The sequence below is a fragment of the Hordeum vulgare genome, chromosome 3H (assembly GCF_904849725.1).
Source record: "Hordeum vulgare subsp. vulgare chromosome 3H, MorexV3_pseudomolecules_assembly, whole genome shotgun sequence".
In the NCBI taxonomy this organism is placed as follows: Eukaryota; Viridiplantae; Streptophyta; class Magnoliopsida; order Poales; family Poaceae; genus Hordeum; species Hordeum vulgare.
In genome coordinates, this window is record NC_058520.1 from 132,693,710 (window position 1) to 132,714,613 (window position 20,904).

General features: G+C 42.5%; 1 protein-coding gene across 1 annotated transcript; it reads left to right on the forward strand.

Moving 5' to 3' along the window:
* Window positions 1-8,109: 8,109 nt before the first annotated feature.
* On the forward strand, window positions 8,110-10,667 carry LOC123439677. The gene is made up of 3 exons (XM_045116367.1): window positions 8,110-8,259; window positions 8,981-9,101; window positions 10,627-10,667. The coding sequence occupies exons 1-3, from the start codon at window positions 8,197-8,199 to the stop codon at window positions 10,665-10,667; spliced, it is 225 nt and encodes a 74-aa protein (XP_044972302.1). The 5' UTR covers window positions 8,110-8,196.
* Window positions 10,668-20,904: the final 10,237 nt, after the last annotated feature.

Below are 20,904 nucleotides of genomic sequence, written 5' to 3' on the forward strand. Positions count from 1 at the left end.
GGTGTCCCAGCTACGATCTGGCCCTAGGTTGGGTCTGTAGTATAGTCAGGCCATGTGCCTTCTAGTTGCCATGTCTGTACTCAGACAGTTTAAACTCTTCCGCTGGCTTGTAACTGAATGACTGCTATTATGGGTCGTGAGACCCTTAATGTGTAATATTATGTGTGTGGCTCTTCCGAGCCTCTTAAATAAAGCTTGTATGTTTATGGTTATGTTGTGATGCCATCGATGTATCTATACATATCGGTATGCCATGCGTACGTGTGTCGTACTTGATATGTATGGGGTTCGATTACCTAGTCGTCAACTTTAGTAGCACTCCTTACAAGGAAATGCCCCTTTGTGATCCAACGAGCCTTGGTAGTTCGCTACTGCTCCGGACACATTGGTTGACCGGCATGTGTCCTTCTTAGCTGTTGTGTCTGTCCCCTTTGGCGAAATGTCACGCGATGTAATGGAGTCCTGGTAGCTTGCTACGACTCATCTACACTCGTTGGTGACCGACACCTGCTTTGTTGGGTCATGTATGCCTGTCCTTGTGCGGTACTGCCACTTTGGTTTGTTACTAGACTTGTCGATCCGGGTTCTGTGACATTGGAATGCTAGCGACACTATTGCATACGTGAGTCAAAAGACGCAAACGGTCCCGTCTAAGGTAAGGCTGCAGCCGTGGAGTTAACCGTGCGTGAGACCGCAAAGAGATGCGATGTGTTACACGCTGGATTCCTATGACTCAGGATCGGGGTCCCGACAATCTCTCCTTTCTTCTCCCTGACGTCGTTCCCTTTTTCTCCCATCAAACACAGGCGAGTGCACGAGAGAGGTTCGGCGCATCGACGACGTGAGTACACGGACGTCGGGGGGCTATTTAACCTCGACATCCGTGCCCCTCCTCCTAGGGTTCCGCGTCTCCCCTCCTCGCTGATACGTCTCCAATGTATCTATAATTTTTTATGGTTTCATGCTATTATCTTGTCAAACTTTGGATGTTATGCATGCCTTTTATATATTTTTTGGGACTAACTTATTAACTCAGTGCCAAGTGCCAGTTCGTGTTTTTTCCATGTTTTTGACCCCTTTCAGAGGAGATTTTGAAACGAATTCCAAACGGAAGAAGATCGGGAAGCTTGAGAGCCAAGGCAGGGGAGCCCTAGGGGCCCCACAAGCCCTCACCCCACGGCCAGGGGGGAGGCCGCGGCCCACAGGCTTGTGGGCCCCCTGGACGCCCTCTGCCCTAGGGGTTGCGCCTATATATTCCCTAAAAATTCCAAAAAAATTAGGAGATCATTGAAATCACTTTTCCGCCGCCGCAAGCTTCTGTCTCCGCAAGATCCCATCTGGGGCACGTTCTGGTGCCCTGCCGAAGGGGGGATTCGGACACGGAGGGCTTCTTCATCAACATCATGACCTCTCCGATAATGCGTGAGTAATTCACCATAGACCTACGGGTCCATAGCTAGTAACTAGATGGCTTCTTCTCTCTCTTGGATCTTCAATACAAAGTTCTCCATGATCTTCATGGAGATCTATCCGATGTAATCTTCTTTTGCGGTGTGATTGTCGAGATCCGATGAATTGTGGATTTATGATCTGATTATCTATGAATCTTATTTGAGTTTCTTCTGATCTCTCTTATGCATGATTTCATATCCTTGTAATTCTCTTCGAGTTGTGGGTTTTGTTTGGACAACTAGATCTATGATTCTTGCAATGGGAGAAGTGCTTGTTTTTGGGTTCACACCATGCGGTGACCTCACCCAATGACAGAAGGGGTAGCAAGGCACGCATCGTGTTGTTGCCATCAAGGGTAAAAAGATGGGGTTTTCATCATTGGTTTGAGATTATCCCTCTACATCGTGTCATCTTGCTTAAGGCGTTACTCTGTTCGTCATGAACTCAATACACTAGATGCATGCTGGATAGAGGTCGATGTGTGGAGTAATAGTAGTAGATGCAGAAAGTATCGGTCTACTTGTCTCGTACGTGATGCCTATATGTATGATCATTGCCTTAGATATCGTCATGACTTTCCACGGTTCTATCAATTGCTCGACAGTAATTTTTTCACCCACCGTGATATTTGCTATTTTGAGAGAAGCCTCTAGTGAACACTATGGCCCCTTGGTCTACTCCACACCATATTTTCAGCCTTATACTTTTTACTTCATTGCACTTTCCGCCTTCAGATCTCACTTTGCAAACAATCTTGAAGGGATTGACAACCCCTTTGAAGCGTTGGGTGCAAGCTTGTTTGTGTTTGCGCAGATACTCTGGACTTCACCAGACCCTCCTTCTGGATTGATACCTTGGTTCTCAAACTGAGGCAAATACTTACTGCTCCTGTACTGCATCACCCTTTACTCTTCAAGGGAAAAACCGGCGCGAACAAGAGAAGTAGCAAGAAGAATTCCTAGCGCCAAGGAAGGACTTTTGTTACCATAGCAGATGGATTTCTGGCGCCGTTGCCGGGGAGGAGGATCAAGTCAAGAACTCATCCAAGTAGGTGTCGCAAACTCATCTCTTGCATTTACTTTGTTTTCCAGTTGCCTCTCGTTTTCCTCTCCCCCACTTCACCAATTTGCCTTTTTTTCGTTTGCCTTTTTCATTCGCCCTTTTCTCTCGCTTGCTTTCTGTTCGCTTGTGTGCCATGTGCCTTCAATATGCTTGCATCTTCGCTTGCTGAGAATCTAGTGATATGGATCCTCATCCACTTGCTAATCTCTTTAAGAGATCCAGTTATGTTGATCGAATTGCTAGTGAGTTGAGTGCACTTGACTATCTTTATGGAGTTTTGCTTGAGATGCGTGAATCTGAAAATTGTGAGGAAAAAATTTATGAAGTGATTCACGAGGGCTCCTTGGATGAAAAGCATGATTGCAATGGTTTCACTATAAATTCTATTAGTGACAATCATGCTAAGAATATGCAAATCCCTAAGCTTGGGGATGCTAGTTTTTCTATGTCCACTACTTGTTGCAATGATCATGAGCGGGGCGATGATTTTTCTTATGATCTTGAAAATTTGTTTAAGCCTCTTGATGAATATGATATTTGCAATATTATTGAAAGTGGGTTTGGAGAAGTCATGACTTTAGTTGATGATAATCCCACTATTTTTGAAGAGTGTCAACTCTGCATGCATGTGGATCATGAAAAGAGTATCCTATGTGATAGTTACATTGTTGAATTCGGATATGATCCCACATGTAATTATTATGAGAGAGGAAAATATGGTGGTAGAAACTTTCATATCACTAAATCACCTCTCGTTATGTTGAGATTGCTATTGTCTCTTTGTTCTTCCTTGCATATGGTAACTATTGGTTGTCTTGACAATCTGTTTTCCTATAAAATTCCTATGCATAGGAAGTATGTTAGACTTAGATGTGATTTTCACATGCTTTATGATGCTCTCGTTGTGCTTCAATTCTTGTCTTTTGTGTGAGCATCATTGAATTATCAATGCCTAGCTAAGGGCGTTAAACAATAGCGGTTGTTGGGAGGCAACCCAATGAATTTATTTATTTTTCTTTCTGTTTTGTTGCGTCCACACCATAACAATTCTGTTGTGATTGTGTTTTTTGTGTTTCCTTTTGTGTTTGAGCCGAGCAAAACCTTTATGACTAGTCTTGGTAATGGTTGTTTGATCCTGCTGGGAAAAGACAGAAACTTTTCGCTTACGAGATGATTTTTCATTTTTATTCAGAAAGAGATTTTGAGTTGATTCTTTTTGCTCCTGGTTGATATGCTTTTTGCCCGGGCCATCGTAATCTTTCAGATTTTTTGAGGGACCACAAGTATACGAAGTATACAGATTGCTACAAACTCGTCTGTTTTTTACAGATTCTGTTTTTGTTGAGTTGGTTGCTTCTTTTGATGAAACTATGGTTAGTATCGGGGGGTACTAGCCATGGAAAAGTGAGAATACAGTAGCCCAACACCAATATAGATGGAATTCAAGTTTGCTACAGTACCAAAATAAGTGGTAGTTTGTTTTCTTATGCTAATGTTATCACTAGTTTCTGTTTAAGTTTTGTGTTGTGAAGTTTTCAAATTTTGGGTGATGTTCTCATGGACAAAGAGATAAGGAGTGGAAAGTGGTCAAGCTTCAGGATGCCCAAGGCATCCCAAGACAAATTCAAGGACACCAAAAAGCCTAAGCTTGGGGATGCCCCGGGAAGGCATCCCCTCTTTCGTCTTCAATCCATCAGTAACATTACTTGGAGCTATATTTTTATTCACCACATGATATGTGTTTTGCTTGGAGCGTATTGTATCTTAGCAGTCTTTTCTTTTTGTTGTGTCACAATCATGCTTGCTGCACACCTTTTTTGAGAAATAGAGACATGCACTCATCGTGATTTTGCTAGAATGCTCATAGTGCTTCACTTATATCTTTTGAGCGAGATACTTTTGCTCTAGTGCTTCACTTATATCTTTTAGAGCACGACAGTGCGTGATTTGGTAGTTGGCTTATGCTATGAAAGTAGTCCCAAATGTGATAGGTACCCAAAGAGGATGCAAAAACCTCCATCTTCATGTGCATTGAGTAGAAAGAGAAGTTTTGATTCGTCTCAATTCGTTTTGAGACGTGGATTTGGTAATATTAAGAGCTATGTTAGAAGGGTGTTGTGAATCTAGAAATACTTGTGTTGAAGTTAGTGATTCCCGTAGCATGCACGTATGGTGAACCGCTATGTTAGGAAGTCGGAGCATAATTGATCTATTGATTGTCATCCTTTGTGTTGAGGTCGGGATCGCGCGATGGTTAACACCTACCCACCCTTCCCCTAGGAGTATGCGTTTAGCACTTTGTTTCGATTACTAATAAAAACTTCCGCAACAAGTATGTGAGTTCTTCATGACTAATGTGAGTCCATGGTATAGATGCACTTTCACCTTCCACCATTGCTAGCCTCTCTAGTGCCGCGCAATTCTCCTCCGTGCACAAACCCACCAAATTCCTTCCTCAAAACAGCCACCATACCTACCTACTATGGCATTTTCATAGCCATTCCGAGATATATTGCCATGCAACTCCCATTGTTCCGTCTCATGACTTGTGCCGTCATTCTCATATTGCCATTGCATGATCGTAAGATACACTACAGGAATCAGCTATTTTGATGATAGGTATAATCTTTGTCGTCAGCAAATCGTCGCGGCAGACGTCAAACGGGAAGTTTGCCGTCATGGGCAGATGGCAAAGTGCTACTATCGCCAAAAATCATGTAAAGTAGACGGCAAAAAAAACCACACAGCAAAAAATAGTTTTGCCGTCAACTATATGGGTAGATGACGGCAAAGGCATGATTTTACCTGTCTACTTATGCTATGGATGACGGCAAACAAAGATGTCCACGTTCCTGTTAACTGACCCAAACGGCAGGCAGTTTTGCCGTCTTGGATTAGCAAGAGAAGACGGCAAAAATTAGTCTTTGCCGTCACGTACGTCATTATGAAGACGGCAAAGACTAAAAACACAGGTTGCCTACCTCCCTCCCTCTCGCGACTGGTGGTTCCCTCCGTCTGGTGCAAATATCTAGGGTTCACAGCCGCCGTCGCCGGTGCCCTCCCCGGCCACCGCCGCCGGTGCCCTCCCCGGCCGCCCTCGTTCGTCTACGCGACATGGCGGGAGGGTAGGCCACCTCCGGTCGGGCCTCCCTCCACCACACCTCTAGTCGGTCCTCCTGCCAGTGCCCTCCCCGGCTGACGCCGCCGGTGCCCTCCCCGGCCGCCGTCGTCCGTCTGCGCGACATGGCGGGAGGGTAGGCCGCCCTCCCTGCGTGTCTCCGGTTGCCACCAAGTGGGAGTGTAGGTCGAACCACTGGTCGGGCCTCCATCCAGCACCGCCAGTGCCCTCCCCGGCTGACGCCTCCGATAGGCCTCCCTCCACCACACCTCCCAGCCGCCGCCGTCGGACCTCTAATTCCTGTAGTGTGTATGGAATTGCTTTGTTGATATTGCTATAGCTAATGCCTGTAGTGTGTATGGCATTGCTTTGTTGATATTTACTCTAATGCAGCCAGTGAGTGTATTAGTTCAGGTACTTTCTTGTGTTAAGTAATACATACTAGATACTACTCCCTTCGTTAACATATATAAGATGTTCTAACTTTTTTTCTGAATCGGATGTATATAGACACATTTTAGTGTGTTTATTCACTCATTTCAGTCCGTATATAGTCCATATTGAAATATCCAAAACATCTTGTATTTGTGAATGGAGAAAGTATCATTTATCTGAGTTCTTCTTCTTATCCTAAATTTCTCAAATCCTTTTTCTCAGTATCGTTGGATTGCGTATACGGCCATTTCCATCGGATGTTGTTTTGTTGTCGCGTTCTTGATTGGAACATGAAAACCTTATTTGGACATCTAGATTACAAAGTTATAGTCCCATGTTCTTTTGAAAATGTTCTTAACTTTCAGTATGTTTTCCTTTTCTTTTATTGTCAGTTCGTTTCTAACTTTGAATTCTGTAGGTTAAATCAATTATGTAGGTTTATCAGTTCAGTCTTACATGCGGTGTTACACATTACATGTATCCCTTAATTGGTTTTTACTATCCTATTCTGTGTTGTAACTATCTTATGATTATGTTTGTTTCAATTTATGTAAGAGAACATTAAAATATACTAAGTAAGAACTACTAGAATTAAAAAATAATTTGATATACAGCAGAATCACTGAGTAAAAGAAATAACTTCAAAGGAGTGATAGAATAGTAGATAGATATCCTTCAGGAGAAGCCTAGATAATCAACATACCTTTTTTTGCACGAAAAAACAGTTTTCTGCGTGTTCTATTAATAAAGGAGGAAATAATTTAATAATCTCCTTGGTTCTACCTTGAAATAACATAAGATAACTCTATACTTATTTGGTTGCGTATGAAATCGATGGAGGATAACACGTTCTCTATCAGTAGCAGGTTGTGTATTGTTGTTGTATTGCCATCGTAGTGTTGCGATTTTGGTGATAGTCTAGTTTCTGATTATTTCACTTATAATTTTAAGACTTTTTAGGCGCATACTATTTTAATTCTCATAATATATCATCGTGTTCTTCTACATTCCCATAGGGACCTGTTCCTGAAAAGCCCAATTAAAAGCAAGCCAAGGTCCTGGTGTTCCATTGAATATGTTGAATTTGAACATTTATAAATGGTGTACTAAATGTAAACTTATTTCTTATGCAGGATAGGACTTGAATTTTGTATTGATTGCCAATAGACTGCCAAACATAGTGATGTCTCTGAACAATTTAAGGGGCTTCGCCTTAGCCACGTCATCGAGTGCTTTTATTGGATCTAGCTTTGTGATCAAGAAGATTGGCCTGAAGAAAGCTGGGGACGTTGGGGTAAGAGCAGGTTGTGCCTCTCTCCTATATCTATTTCAATGTTTTTTATCGCAGACAAGGTGAAAGATAAAGTTTTAATATTTGTACTGCGTTAATCCATTAATAATTAATCTATGCTTTTTACCCTCATGATTTATAGGTTCTGGAGGCTACTCATACTTATATAAACCATTATGGTGGATAGGAATGGTAACTAGTAAGTATCACTTACACTGAGTTGTTTCTTTATGTGGTGGCGTTACAGCAAAGGCACTCAGTAGAGATACTAACCCAATTTTCTTTTCTTTGTGGGGCAACACCCCACAAAAAAACTGAGTTTTGTTGCCACACAAATATCTTCGAATAGATGTATATTTTGGTAGTTTTTACGTCGGGCATTAGATGTCAGGTGAGGATAGTGTCCGTGCTTGTACCATTGATGAGAAGAAGGATGGTCACCTCCTTACAATACTAGAACACAGGAGCCTAGTTTGACTATAGTTTTATTTGGAATGAACAACATTTTCTAATGATATGATGGAGGCTTGAAGTCATGTTTATCGCTCTCTATTATTTCTTGCAGTGATTCTGGATGAGGTGGCCAATTTTGCAGCATATATTTTTGCTCCAACAATACTTGTTATTCCTCTTGGAGCATTGAGCATCATATTTAGGTTTTCCACATGCCATCCTTCCTAAGCCATAATTCTGGTGAACTGATAATAGAATGTTTCCTTAATTCTCTTTCGTTCGTGCAGCGCAGTGCTAGCACACTTCATTTTGAATGAGAGGTTGCATATGTTTGGCGTGGTTGGTTGTGCATTGTGTGTTGTTGGTTCAGTTGATATAGTGTTGCATGCCCCAATGGAAAGAAAGATTGATTCAGTTAGCGAAATATGGCAACTCGCAACTGAACCAGGTATCTCTTTTCAAGTCCTTAAATAGTTCTTGCTGCCATTTCTCATAGTTTTCCCTTTGAACGAATGTTCATTGTGACCATGTGTCCCTAATAATATACTTTGCTTTATAACCAATTTACCATCAGTGGTTGTTTGAAATGCATTGTTCGGTAAACAGTAGATGCAGTAATATTTTCTAATTCTCACCAGAGTTTTCCAGTTAGTTTCATATTTTTCCCAAGTAGGGCTCAGAAATATCTTGGCTACATTATTCGACAAAAAATATATCCTTCTGTTAGCCGCTCCTTTTGTGCTTGTTCCCTTATAGTGTTTGCTATTGTTCATTCTTTTAATGGATGACAGTGCTGCAGTGCTACTGATTTGGCTTTAAAAACATAAAATGCTAGAGACAGGAATCAGTTCCAAAGCTAACAGTTCAATTTATTTGCTTGTTTTGTGGACAAGACATGTTGTGTCATTCTACTAGAGTTAATACCATATATGTTTATATGCACTATATCTGTGTGATACTTCCATAAAAACTATATGGTGTTACACCACCAAGAAAGTATCTGAGGGAAGTTGTTTCCCTTTGTGCAACATTCTTTATGTTTGTGGTTATGTTTTATATCCCAATTTTTCAATAAAATATTTATGTTATCAAATCCATAACATCATACCAGGACATGAGTTGTTCAAATTGATTTATAATGCCCTGATGAAGTACTATATTTGGAACAGGTTATCAGTGTTAAGTCAGTGGCCAATGCTTTAAAGCTCTCATTTAATGGAGTGAACCAATTTGTCTACATCCAAACTTGTGATTATATGCTGTTTAGTGCAGCTGAATTATTTAAACAAGGTAAGCTTTCTCGTCATATTCGATCAACTCAAGTATACTGCCATACATATGAATTGATGGTTCTACGCATCTTTGAGATCTGCTATGGTTAGTGCCTCCATATCTCATTTACAAGTAGAGACCACTTGAGATCTTCATGATTTAGAGACCACTTGAAGCTATGTATTTAACCCATTTGAACCCATAGAATGACATAGCAGAATTGTTAATATGCTCTAATTGTTAATATCATGTCATTGTTTTTGGCGGGGTAGGGAACACTGATTTTACTTTTCCATCGCTACCATATGCTTAGGTAGCAGGCACGATTGGAACAACTAAATCTAAATCTGAAGTCCTGAACCTGCAAAAAGAAATTCAGAATAAATCAGTGCTAGAACATGAACCTGATGTAGATGCGAAAAATAATATTAATGTGATAGGCTGAGCGCTGGAGATCCATATCGCCACTCCCCTCTTCTAGGTTGAAAATTGGGAGAGACACAGATCTGTTTTCATATGGAGAGTTTGAGAAAGAGATGAGAGTTTGAGAGAGGGAGAGAGAGAGAGGGAGGGAGAGAAACCTGAGAGATACATAGAGGCATACATGCCAAAATTACTTGCTCCAATTCAAGAGAAACGTGGATCTCTTTCTGAAAAGAATATGAGGACAAACATGGATCGAGGGAGGGAGATTGAGGGAGAGAATATGATTGCTTCAGGTCGTTTTTTTAACTGGGAAAGAAAGAAATGCTGGAGATATATATTTGAAGGCATCTCTTTTAATTTTTTCGCAACTTGTATTAGTTAATCTGAACCGTAATAACTTGGTCCCATCATTAGATGTACGGCTCGTTTCTGAACCGTAATCTGAACCGTACAACTTTGATAATAGTTAATCTGAACCGTACAGCTCATTTTCCCCCAACTTGTATTACTTAATCTAAACCGTAATCTGAACCGTATAGCTTTGATAATATGATATATGCTTCACATGTTGTTGAACTAAAATAGATGTATTAATCCAGCAACATCAGACATAGGCGTCATATGTAGCAAATAATAGGTATATGATGTTAGTTGGTGATTGAAATTGATGTAAAGAAGAATAGTGGTATCCTATGTTATGGCTTTTCCATTTTTATATTTAAGTTAGACAGATAGCAGACAATAACTAGTCTTTTGACGAAATCGTTTTCCCTTGGTTCTACAAGTCTGTAGTATTTCTATAGGCATAACTAGACTGTCAGACTTGGACCAATCTGATGAGTCTCGAAATATACTATGGCTATAACTCTCAGACATGATAATCCGGTCCTTATACTTTACGTCGTATCTTTGGTAGTGGCTCCAACGGGGATTTCATCAGGCATCTAGCTAGTGAAAAAAAATCAGAACTCTTTGTGTGAATCTATAACTATTGACTGGCGACAAATTTCATTTAGGTACAAACGATTTAGCGCACCTTATTTTCTTGTTATGGACATGAAAACCTTTATTTATTGTGTTCCAAAATCTGACATATGTGCATGACTTCATTTTACAGGTTGTCGTAGGGATGTTCTTTGGACTATGATATTGACATGAAGACATTTATCGTAATGCCAAATATTATGACATGGATGTGATATGGATTATGCTATATATACATGGATGTCCTATGGATTATGCTATATATCCATGGATGTGCTATATGTTGAACGGATTATGGATGTGTTATATGTTGTATGGATTAAGGATGTTATATATATGATGTATGGATTAATGATGTTATATATACGATGTATGGATTATGGATGTGTTATATGTATGGATTATGGATGTTATATATATGTTCTATGGATTATGTTATATTTATATATATGTTGTATGGATTTTGTTATATATTTATATATATGCTGTATGGATTATGGATGTGTTATGTTATATATGTATATATATGCTCTATGGATTATGTTATATATATTTATGTTGTATGGATTATGTTATGTATATATGCCGTATGGATTATGTTATATATATATATATACACTGTATATTTATGCTCTTTGCTGTCATGTTCATGACGACAAATAAATGTGGCACCCCCAACATGTGGTTTGCCGTCTTGTCTAACTTCACAAGACGACAAAAGTTTGGCATATTTTGCTGTCATGTACAGGTTCCGCAGACGGCAAAAAATGTGGCATATTTTGCTGTCATGTATAGGTTAGGAAGACGGCAAAAAATGCCATATTTTGCTGTCATGTATAGGTTAGGAAGACGGCAAAAAAGGCTAACGTCGTCCGTTAGCTAGGCCGTTCTGTCTTCTGACCATTTTTTTGCCGTCTATCAAAGTAGCTGATGGCAACATAATTCCACTGACGGCAAACATATTGCCGTCTGCTATCCCGGTCGCTGACGGCAAACATATTGCCGTCTGCTGTCCCGGTCGCTGACGACAAAGACGCCCTTTGCGGGCACATTGTCTGACGACATTATTTGCCTTCATGGGCTGACAGCAAAATTTTTGCCGACCGTAATTCGCTCTTTGCCGTCTGTAGCGTCCTGACGGCAAAATGCTCGATTCCTGTAGTGATAGCTAGCGAGATGTTTCAACATCATACGCCATGCTAGATCGTTGCACATCCCGGTACACTGCCAAAGGCATTTCCTATGGAGTTATCATCATTGTGAGCTTTGAGGTGTGAGTAAATAAAAGTGTGATGATCATCATTATTAGAGCATTGTCCCATGTGAGGAAATAAAAAAAAGAGCCCAAAGAGCCCAACAAAAGTAGAAAAGAAAAGAAAAGAAAAAAGAGAGACCTAAGAGCCCAAATGAAAAAAAGAGAAAAAGAGAGAAGGGACAATGCTATTATCTTTTTCCACACTTGTGCTTCATAATAGCACCATGTTCTTCATGATTGAGAGCTTCTTGCTTTGTCACTACCATATGCTAGTGGAAATCTTCATTATATAACTTGGCTTGTATATTCCAATGATGGGCTTCCTCAAAATTGCCCTAGGTCTTCGTGAGCAAGCAAGTAGAATGCAGACCCACTAGTTTTCCTTTTGAGCTTTCACATACTTATAGCCCTAGTGCATCTCTTGTATGACAATCCCTACTCATTCACATTGATATCTATTAATGGGCATCTCCATAGCCTTTTGATACGCCGAGTCAATGTGACCATCTCCTACTTTTTGTCTCACAACCACCACGCCACACTCTATTCCACTTATAGTGCTATATCAATGGCTAGCGCTCATGTATTGCATGATAGTTATAAAAAGTTTGAGAAAGTAAGAGTGCAAAAAAATTACTTGGCCAATATCGGGGTTGTGCATGATTTACATTAGTTGTGTGAGGATGACGGAGCATAGCCAGACTATATGATTTTGTAGGGATAACTTTCCTTGGCCGAGTTATTTTGAAAGTTCATGATTACCTTGCTAGTTTGCTTGAAGCATTATTGTTTTCATGTCAATAGCAAACTATTGTTTTGAATCTTACGGATCTGAACATTCATGTCACGTGAAAGAAGTTGCAAATGACAACTATGCAACGTAGCATTCCACATAAAAATTCATTCTTTATCACTTCCCTACTCGAGGACGAGCAGGAGTTAAGCTTGGGGATGCTTCATACGTCTCCAACGTATCTATAATTTTTGATGGTTTCATGCTATTATCTTGTCAAACTTTGGATGTTATGCATGCCTTTTATATATTTTTTGGGACTAACTTATTAACTCAGTGCCAAGTGCCAGTTCTTGTTTTTTCCATGTTTTTGACCCCTTTCACAGGAGATTTTGAAACGGAGTCCAAACGGAAGAAAATCCACGAAAAGATTTTTCCGTAACGGAAAAAGATCGGGAAGCTTGTGAGCCAAGGCAGGGACGCCCCAGGGGCCCCATAAGCCCTCACCCTGCGGCCAGGGGGAGGCCGCGGCCCATAGGCTTGTGGGCCCCCTGGATGCCCTCTGCCCTAGGGTTTGCGCCTATATATTCCCTAAAAATCCGAAAAAAATCAGGAGATCACCGAAATCACTTTTCCGCCCCCACAAGCTTCTGTCTCCGGAAGATCCCATGTGGGGCACGTTCTGGTGCCCTGCCGGAGGGGGATTCGGACACGGAGGGCTTCTTCATCAACACCATGACTTCTCCGATGATGCGTGAGTAATTCACCATAGACCTACGGGTCCATAGCTAGTAACTAGATGGCTTCTTCTCTCTCTTGGATCTTCAATACAAAGTTCTCCATGATCTTCATGGAGATCTATCCGATGTAATCTTCTTCTGCGGTGTGATTGTCGAGATCTGATGAATTGTGGATTTATGATCTGATTATCTATGAATCTTATTTGATTTTCTTCTGATCTCTCTTATGCATGATTTCATATCCTTGTAATTCTCTACGAGTTGTGGGTTTTGTTTGGCCAACTAGATCTATGATTCTTGCAATGGGAGAAGTGCTTGGTTTTGGGTTCATACCGTGCGGTGACCTCACCCAGTGACAGAAGGGGTAGCGAGGCACGCATCGTGTTGTTGCCATGAAGGGTAAAAATATGGAGTTTTCATCATTGGTTTGATATTATCCCTCTACATCATCTCATCTTGCTTAAGGAGTTACTCTCTTCGTCATGAACTCAATACACTAGATTCATGCTGGATAGCGGTCGATGTGTGGAGTAATAGTAGTAGATGCAGAAAGTATCGGTCTACTTGTCTCAGACGTGATGCCTGTATGTATGATCATTGCCTTACATATCGTCATGACTTTGCGCGGTTCTATCAATTGCTCGACAGTAATTTGTTCACCCACCGTGATATTTGCTATTTTGAGAGAAGCCTCTAGTGAATACTATGGCCCCCGGGTCTACTCCACACCATATTTTCAGCCTTACACTTTTTACTTCTTTGCACTTTTCGCCTTCAGATCTCACTTTGCAAACAATCTTGAAGGGAGGGAAATACTTACTACTCCTGTGTTGGGTGCAAGCTTGTTTGGGTGCAACATATTGACAACCCCTTTGAAGCGTTGGGTGCAAGCTTGTTTGTGTTTGCGTAGGTACTCTGGACTTGATGAGACCCTCCTTATGGATTGATACCTTGATTCTCAAACTGAGGGAAATACTTACTACTCCTGTACTGCATCAGCCTTTCCTCTTCAAGGGAAAAACCGACGCGAACAAGAGAAGTAGCAAGAGGAATTCCTAGCGCCAAAGAAGGACTTTTGTTGCTGTAGCACTCGCCGCCGCCACCTCTTCCTTCTCCCCCTTCGTTTCACCTCTGCAAGGTAGGTTCAGAGGACGGATTCAGAGTGTCTGCCCGTCGACCCCGCTGTTCCCTCGTCGCTGGTAGCCCCTCCGGGAAGGCCAAGGGGGTAGGGAGGATGCTGGATCCTCCCTCGACCCGTTCCCGCTGCTAGGAAGCTCGATCCCCTCCTCTGCCCTCTTCTCCACGTCTGCCTCGTCGGAGACAGAGCGAAGCAGTGGTCGTCGCCAGTCGCCCCGCCTCTTCTTCCTCTTCCTCGGCATAGAGCGTGTCTCCGAGTTCCTCTGGGTGAGCATCGTCTCCTCCTCTTCTTCCCCGCGCTTAGGTTCCCCTCTCTGAGCCCGTAGGTCACCGACGTCGAGCTCCTCTTGTTCCGCCACAGCCGCCCCATCGCGTCGTCGTCGCGGGCCTTCTCCTATGGATTTTGGCACGGGAATGGGTTCCCCCAGCCTCCCGCGTCCTGCATCGTAGTAGTCGTAGGTGGTAGATCGCCGGAGTGCCGCCGTTGTGCCTCCCCTGTTCTGGCCGCCGCTGGCCTGCAGTAGGAGCAGAGGGGGATGCTCAAAAGAGCAACTCCCCCTCCCTGTCAAGTGTATGTCTGTAGCCCGACTGGTTGCTCGTGTGGGCTCGTACGCCTCAGGTATCGGGTTCGAATCCTCCTGGCGCCCCCTCTTTTTGTTGTTTCAATTTAATTCAGTGTGTAGTATCGTCAGAGCTAGCTTACTTGTTCTGTTGCTCCTACTAGTGCAGTAACAGGATGCTAGCTGGGTTGTGCTACCAGGGAGGTACTGCGTTCGATTCCAGGGCCTCCCCATTTTATTTTTGCTTCCCCTTGTTTTTTCCCTTTTCCTTTTCTTGTGCAGCAAGTAATGCTTTGTCCTTTTTTTAGCAAAACCACTGCATGTTTGTTTCTTTTAGTGCCTAGAGTTCATGCATGAGTGTGTGTGTATGTGTGTGAGAGAGTGCTTGTGCTCATGAGTGTGTGTATGTATGTGGGAGTGTGTATGTCCAATGAGTGAGTGTATGTATATGTGAGTGTGTGTGTGTGCATGTGTGTGCACATATGCACATGTGCAAGGGGGCCTAACCTTCATGTTGCACATACTTTTGTAGAGTGTGTGTATGAGCACATGTATGTGTGTGTGTCTGCTCATGCATGTGTGTGTGTGGGCATGGGTACACATATGCACTTGTGCATGAGGGCTAACCCTTCATGCTTGCCACATTGGTGTGGTGTGGTTGTGTGTGTGCATGTGTAGGTGTAGATGTTGCTACTTGTGCTATGTTTACATTTGATATTGTTCCTATATGTCATATTCGATTCTAGGTGTGTTTTTCGAGCTAGCTTTCTGCCTGGATGTTACATGCAAGTACCCATGTATTATATATGATTTTGGGGTAGAATCATCCCAGGAATCCATTGATGCAATCAGATTTCACTTTAGAGCAACTTCATAAAACTGTTATTTTCTGTCATGATGCCATGTTTAGTGCTTTGTATTAGGTGGTGCCTTGACGCTATGAGGATGAATCCTTGATGAAGTAGTAGTGGGTGAACCCCTCTACAGCATGGGGTCTTTGTTTTGTTCATAGGAATCTGTATGCACCTATTGTGCCTTGTCAAAGTTGACACTTTGCTGAAACTCACAGATTTGTGAAAATATCTGATTTTCACTAAGTCTGGGAATCTGATGTAATTTTCTTCCCTCTTGTCTTGGTTGCAATAGCTCCTATGTTGGGAATCAGCCCATGCAAAAAACTAAAGTTTGTGAGATTTTATGTTTGTCGAGCTCCCTATTAAATTTCATGCTTATTAACTTCCTCTAGATATCATTTTGGAGGCTGCCAAAATGGTTCAGAGCATAAGCAGCTGGTGAAAATTTGTGATTTTCACTAAGTCCCAGAATCTGTGATATTTTGTCCAAGTTTGTGTCCATAGATCTGTTCAGGGGTGAATCCTTTGTATTAACTTCTTGCACAGGGTTGTAAAGCTTTTGAATGGCTTTCGCCTCATATCTTCTTTGGCTCATTTGGCTGGCTCTAGCTACTTTAAATGTTGTAGACAAACTGCTATTATACTGTTAGAAACAGGTTGCATGTTTTTCTTGATTTGAAGCTTGTGTGGGCATTGTTGATGGTGTGGTGTGTTTCCATGCACCACTCCACTTATATTTTGTTGCTTGAGCATGTGGCAACCTAGTAACACCAGAGGAGTGCCATTGGAGTGTGTTTGTGGCTGATTTGAACCGTAGGTCTCCATAACTTGTTTCGTAGTTTTCGGTTGATCCGTAGCTCCATTCTCTATGTTCTTTATATGTTTTTGCATCGTTTTATCATGATGCACATGTTCCTGCCATATTCATGCATGTCAAGATAACTTAAAATGAGGTTCTGTCCCAAATTCGATTAACTCAACTAATGCATACGAAAGTGACTAGAATAGTGATGCACGCTTCCTTCTTCACACCTGCATCATATTGCTTCTTGCATCATGTTGTGTAGGTTTTCATTGGCTGGTATCTTATCTTGGCTAGCATCGGGATCGGAGAGCGAGTACGTGGATTCTGGAGAGTACTTGCAGGAAGATCAAGAGCAGTTCCAAGCTGAAGACATCACAGGCAAGATGACCATGACCTTGATATTGTATCTAGCTTTGTTATGCTTAGAATCACGTTTCCTTCGATACATGCTCGCTGCCTACCACTTGATATAAATTCCACCTGTCATTGCCATGAAACCCAAACACCTCCCTCTCCTAGCAAAAGTTGTTTGGCTAAGTAGGCTTTCTCAACCTCCAATGAATAGCTTTGCTAGTTGCAATTGCCAGCTGTCTCATGTGATAACATGAGTATTTTGATATCATTATGTTTAAACTACTATTTAATTAATGCACCTATATACTTGGTAAATGATGGAAGGCCTAGCCTTTTGCCAGGTGATTTGTTCCGTTGTTGTCGCCTTAGTTTCGGTTACCGCTGTTTGATTCCATAACTGATCGCTCCTAACACGTTCGGGGTTGTTATGGGGACCCCCTTGATAAATCGTGTAGTGTTAAGGCTTGTCCGGTAGGACCCAACATTGGTTTTAATCTGCTAATCACCTAATAATAATTTGCATAGGGACTAGCAACCCCGAGGAATTAATCAACAACCCGGGCCAGTGCTCCTCGAGGAAACTTGAGGTTTGGCTCCCGTAGCTAGTTCCATCCGTCGTGTACTGAGACTGAGTTACGCGGCTCTTATCGGGGTCGTCGACACGTCGGGAGGTCCTGATAGAGTTGTCTTACCTTAGCAATATATCTTGCGTATAGGAATCCCGGTGAAACTTTGGGTCTCCTAAAATATGAGGTTTTCCTCTAAGGAATCCGACGAGATCATGAGTTTCGTGATAGAGGATTACTTTGCGGCCCGTGATAGTTTGTGATGGACTAGTTGGAGTACCCCTACAGGGTTTAATCTTTCGGAAAGCCGTGCCCACGGTTATGTAGAAAATATGGATAATTTGTTAACATCCGGTTCTAGACAACTTAAAGTAACTCTAATAAAACTGCCAACTGTGTGCGTAACCGTGACTATCTCCTTCAAAGACCACTCTTCGATCGGGAACACGGTGGGTTATGTTTGACGTAAGTATGTGTACAGGATCACTTAGTGATCATCTAGTCTTCGATCAATCGCGTAGAACACCATGTAAATTACTCTGTTCATCGTAAGTTAGCCACCATATATGCTTAGGTTGCTGCAAACCCATACACTAAACCTTCCTCACCTAATAACTTGACTAGATTCAGTACCAAGGTCATTATATTGCTGAGTCCCCGTGGCTCACAGATTACTACAAACCCCAACCGGTACAGGTACGCCCGACGCGGGAGATCCTGATGAGAACCAGCTGAAGTGGGAGTTCGATGAGGACTCTGGCCATCTGTATGTGAACTATCCGGAAGACTGAGGCCATGGTCGTGATCGTGGGCTAGCATACGGGATGTGTTAGATCCGTAGCTCGACTTGCTGCTATTCTGAATAATGTGTGTCTATAAGTTATGATATATTCTTAACAGATGGAAAGTGTATGCCCTACTTGTTAATCTTTAATTATGTATTGTGATGATTATCCCGTTTGCGAAACCCGTAGATGCGCCCCTTTCCCCTTTTGAGGCCTCGCCCCCAAATAAGGAAAGGGCCGCATCTTAGTCGTTACAAGTTGGTAATCAGAGCCTTACGACCATAGGAGCATTTGTGTGATCGAACTTGGCCGAGTCGAGTCTAGTAAAATGTTTTGAGTCTTAGTTATATCGGAGAGTAGGTTTCTTTTTTCTCCTCTTCTATGCTCTGGTGAGGTTCTCGACTTAGGAAATCTTAATTCTACTACTCTTCTCGCTCAATTTTTTTAGGATCACGTGGGTATTTTCAAATCTATATGATATCGATGTGACGGAGTTCTGTCTTGGTGCCTCCTGTATGACTTTATTTCTTCCGGGGAGTTGAGCTCCAGGGGATTCTTCTGCACATCGCCATCATTCAGATTTCTTAGTATCTCAGGATGGAGTATGTTCGTAATTGCTTCAATACTAGTTGTGACGAGAGGAGTCCGGCTTCCCCAGTACTGGTGCAGAGAGTTCCAGATGTATCGCCACACTTTGTATCATTGTGATTATGAGGATCTGTAGTAGATGAAGGTCCGAGATTCTGGTTATTTGTTGACGGATGTGATACACTGGACGTGTTAGTATAGGAGTTGTGTGACATATTACTCCTTGTATCCGTATACCAGATTACATGACCAGATATTTCGGAAATTCACATGTGGGATATCAAGTAGTGACTTATGGGACAATCTTCCTACAAATGCATGATGTGAGGTTGGGATTCGACATTCAGTGGGTACGTTTGTTCACGGTCATCTTATAGTGGTTCTCGTTGTGTCTTAAAGAGTCCTTGTAGCTTGCTACGACTCGGGGATGCTTCGTAAGTCGTGTGCACTGCCTTGCACAGGATGGGTACTGTAAATTCGAGCCTGTGCAATCATATCCACGAGGATATCGGATGGAATTTCTATCATACGTTTGTTCCGAGCAGTTCTAGCTCATACTTGGTTTGCAAGTGGTCTTTAATCAGATTTTGTCGACAGTCACTTTGAGGAAGCATTCTTACTATTTTGTTCGAGTGCAATTGCTAATATTCTTGTTCAGATATTCCTGCCTTTTGATTCAGCTTTACCTTCAATGTTATTCGCTGGTCTATTGTGTTGTCCGTCTAAAGGATGGCTCCACCAACTCGTCAGAATCCAGGTCGTGACGGTGCTGATGTTCCGCCACCACCTCCTCCGCCTCCTCCTCTGCCGTCGCCTCCTCCTGCAGAGGCTTGGCAAGCGGTGATGGCTGCAAGAAATGCTAACACACAGATGTTAACCCAGCTGTTGCAAGAGAGGACAAATCAGCATCAGGCCAATTTCAACCATGGTGGTAATCAGTTTGCATCTCTGAGTCAATTCCTGGCAAACCAGCCGAAGACCTTCACGACTCGTGATCAGCCGTTTGACTCTAAGGACTGGATTCGGGACATGAACAAGCACTTTGAGTGCAACAATGTCCGTCCAGAGGACTTCGTCAAGTTTGCAACATTTCAGCTCAAGGGGCAGGCAGAAGTTTGGTGGCAGCAGTTGAAGGACTCCAAGGGTGGCAGATTGATCAGTTGGGATGAGTTCTGCTGAGGTTATATGTTCCACTATATCCCGTCTAGCTTTGTGGAAGAGGTGGGTGAGAAGTTCAGACGCTTGAAGCAAGGTGGGTCCTCTGTGTACAAGTACTACATCGAGTTCCATGAGCTGGCTTGATATGCCTTGCAGGACATTCCAGATCAGAAGAGAAAGATCTATCAGTTAAGAGGTGGTCTCACAAAGGACTTGCAGCTGGCCCTCGCCTTGCACGGTACCGATGAATTTGATAAGTTCTATAATTTGGCTCCCAGGGCTGAGGCAGCTTTGCTCAGGGTGGAGAATTCGAAGAAGCGTTTTAGAGAGTCCAGTTCGTCGACCTCAACTCAGGTGGTTTCAAAGCGGCAGAAATACTGGGTGTCTCCTACTCCTCCTCGGCAGACTCAGCAGTTCAAGCAATCCGGTGGTCGTGGTTTTTCCCACCCACCCAACCTAGCTTTCCAGCAGAGGTTTCAGCAGCAGAAGCAAGGGAATCCTCAGGTGCAGTTCCGTTAGTCGGCAGATGTTTCTTGTCACAAGTGTGGGCAGAAGGGTCACTATGCCAACAAGTGCACCTCTCAGCGGCGTCTTCCGCCTCCTCCTCCACGGAAGCCTCCAAGCAATGCTGTAGTGAAGTTCAACCTCAGGTCTGCGAGATTCAATATGGTGAATGCAGTTGAAGCAGAGAACTCCCCAGACGTGATTATGGGTAATCTCCTCGTTAATGATATTCCTAGGTTTTATTTGATTTGGGTGCATCGCATACTTTCATGTCATATCCCTTTGCATCTCGCAATAAATTTGCGACTGAGTTTTTACCAAAGTTAGTGCAAGTTGTGTCTCCGGGAATGCGGATGAGCTCTCAGATGTTTG

What these genes read in the sequence shown, in the direction of transcription:
- LOC123439677 (XM_045116367.1), top strand. Translation starts at nt 8,197, where the DNA reads ATGCCCCAATGGAAAGAAAGATTGATTCAGTTAGCGAAATATGGCAAC. An exon ending in GCAACTCGCAACTGAACCAG is followed by an intron (nt 8,260 to 8,980) that starts GTATCTCTTTTC and finishes TATTTGGAACAG; the next exon opens with GTTATCAGTGTTAAGTCAGT. An exon ending in AGCTGAATTATTTAAACAAG is followed by an intron (nt 9,102 to 10,626) that starts GTAAGCTTTCTC and finishes TTCATTTTACAG; the next exon opens with GTTGTCGTAGGGATGTTCTT.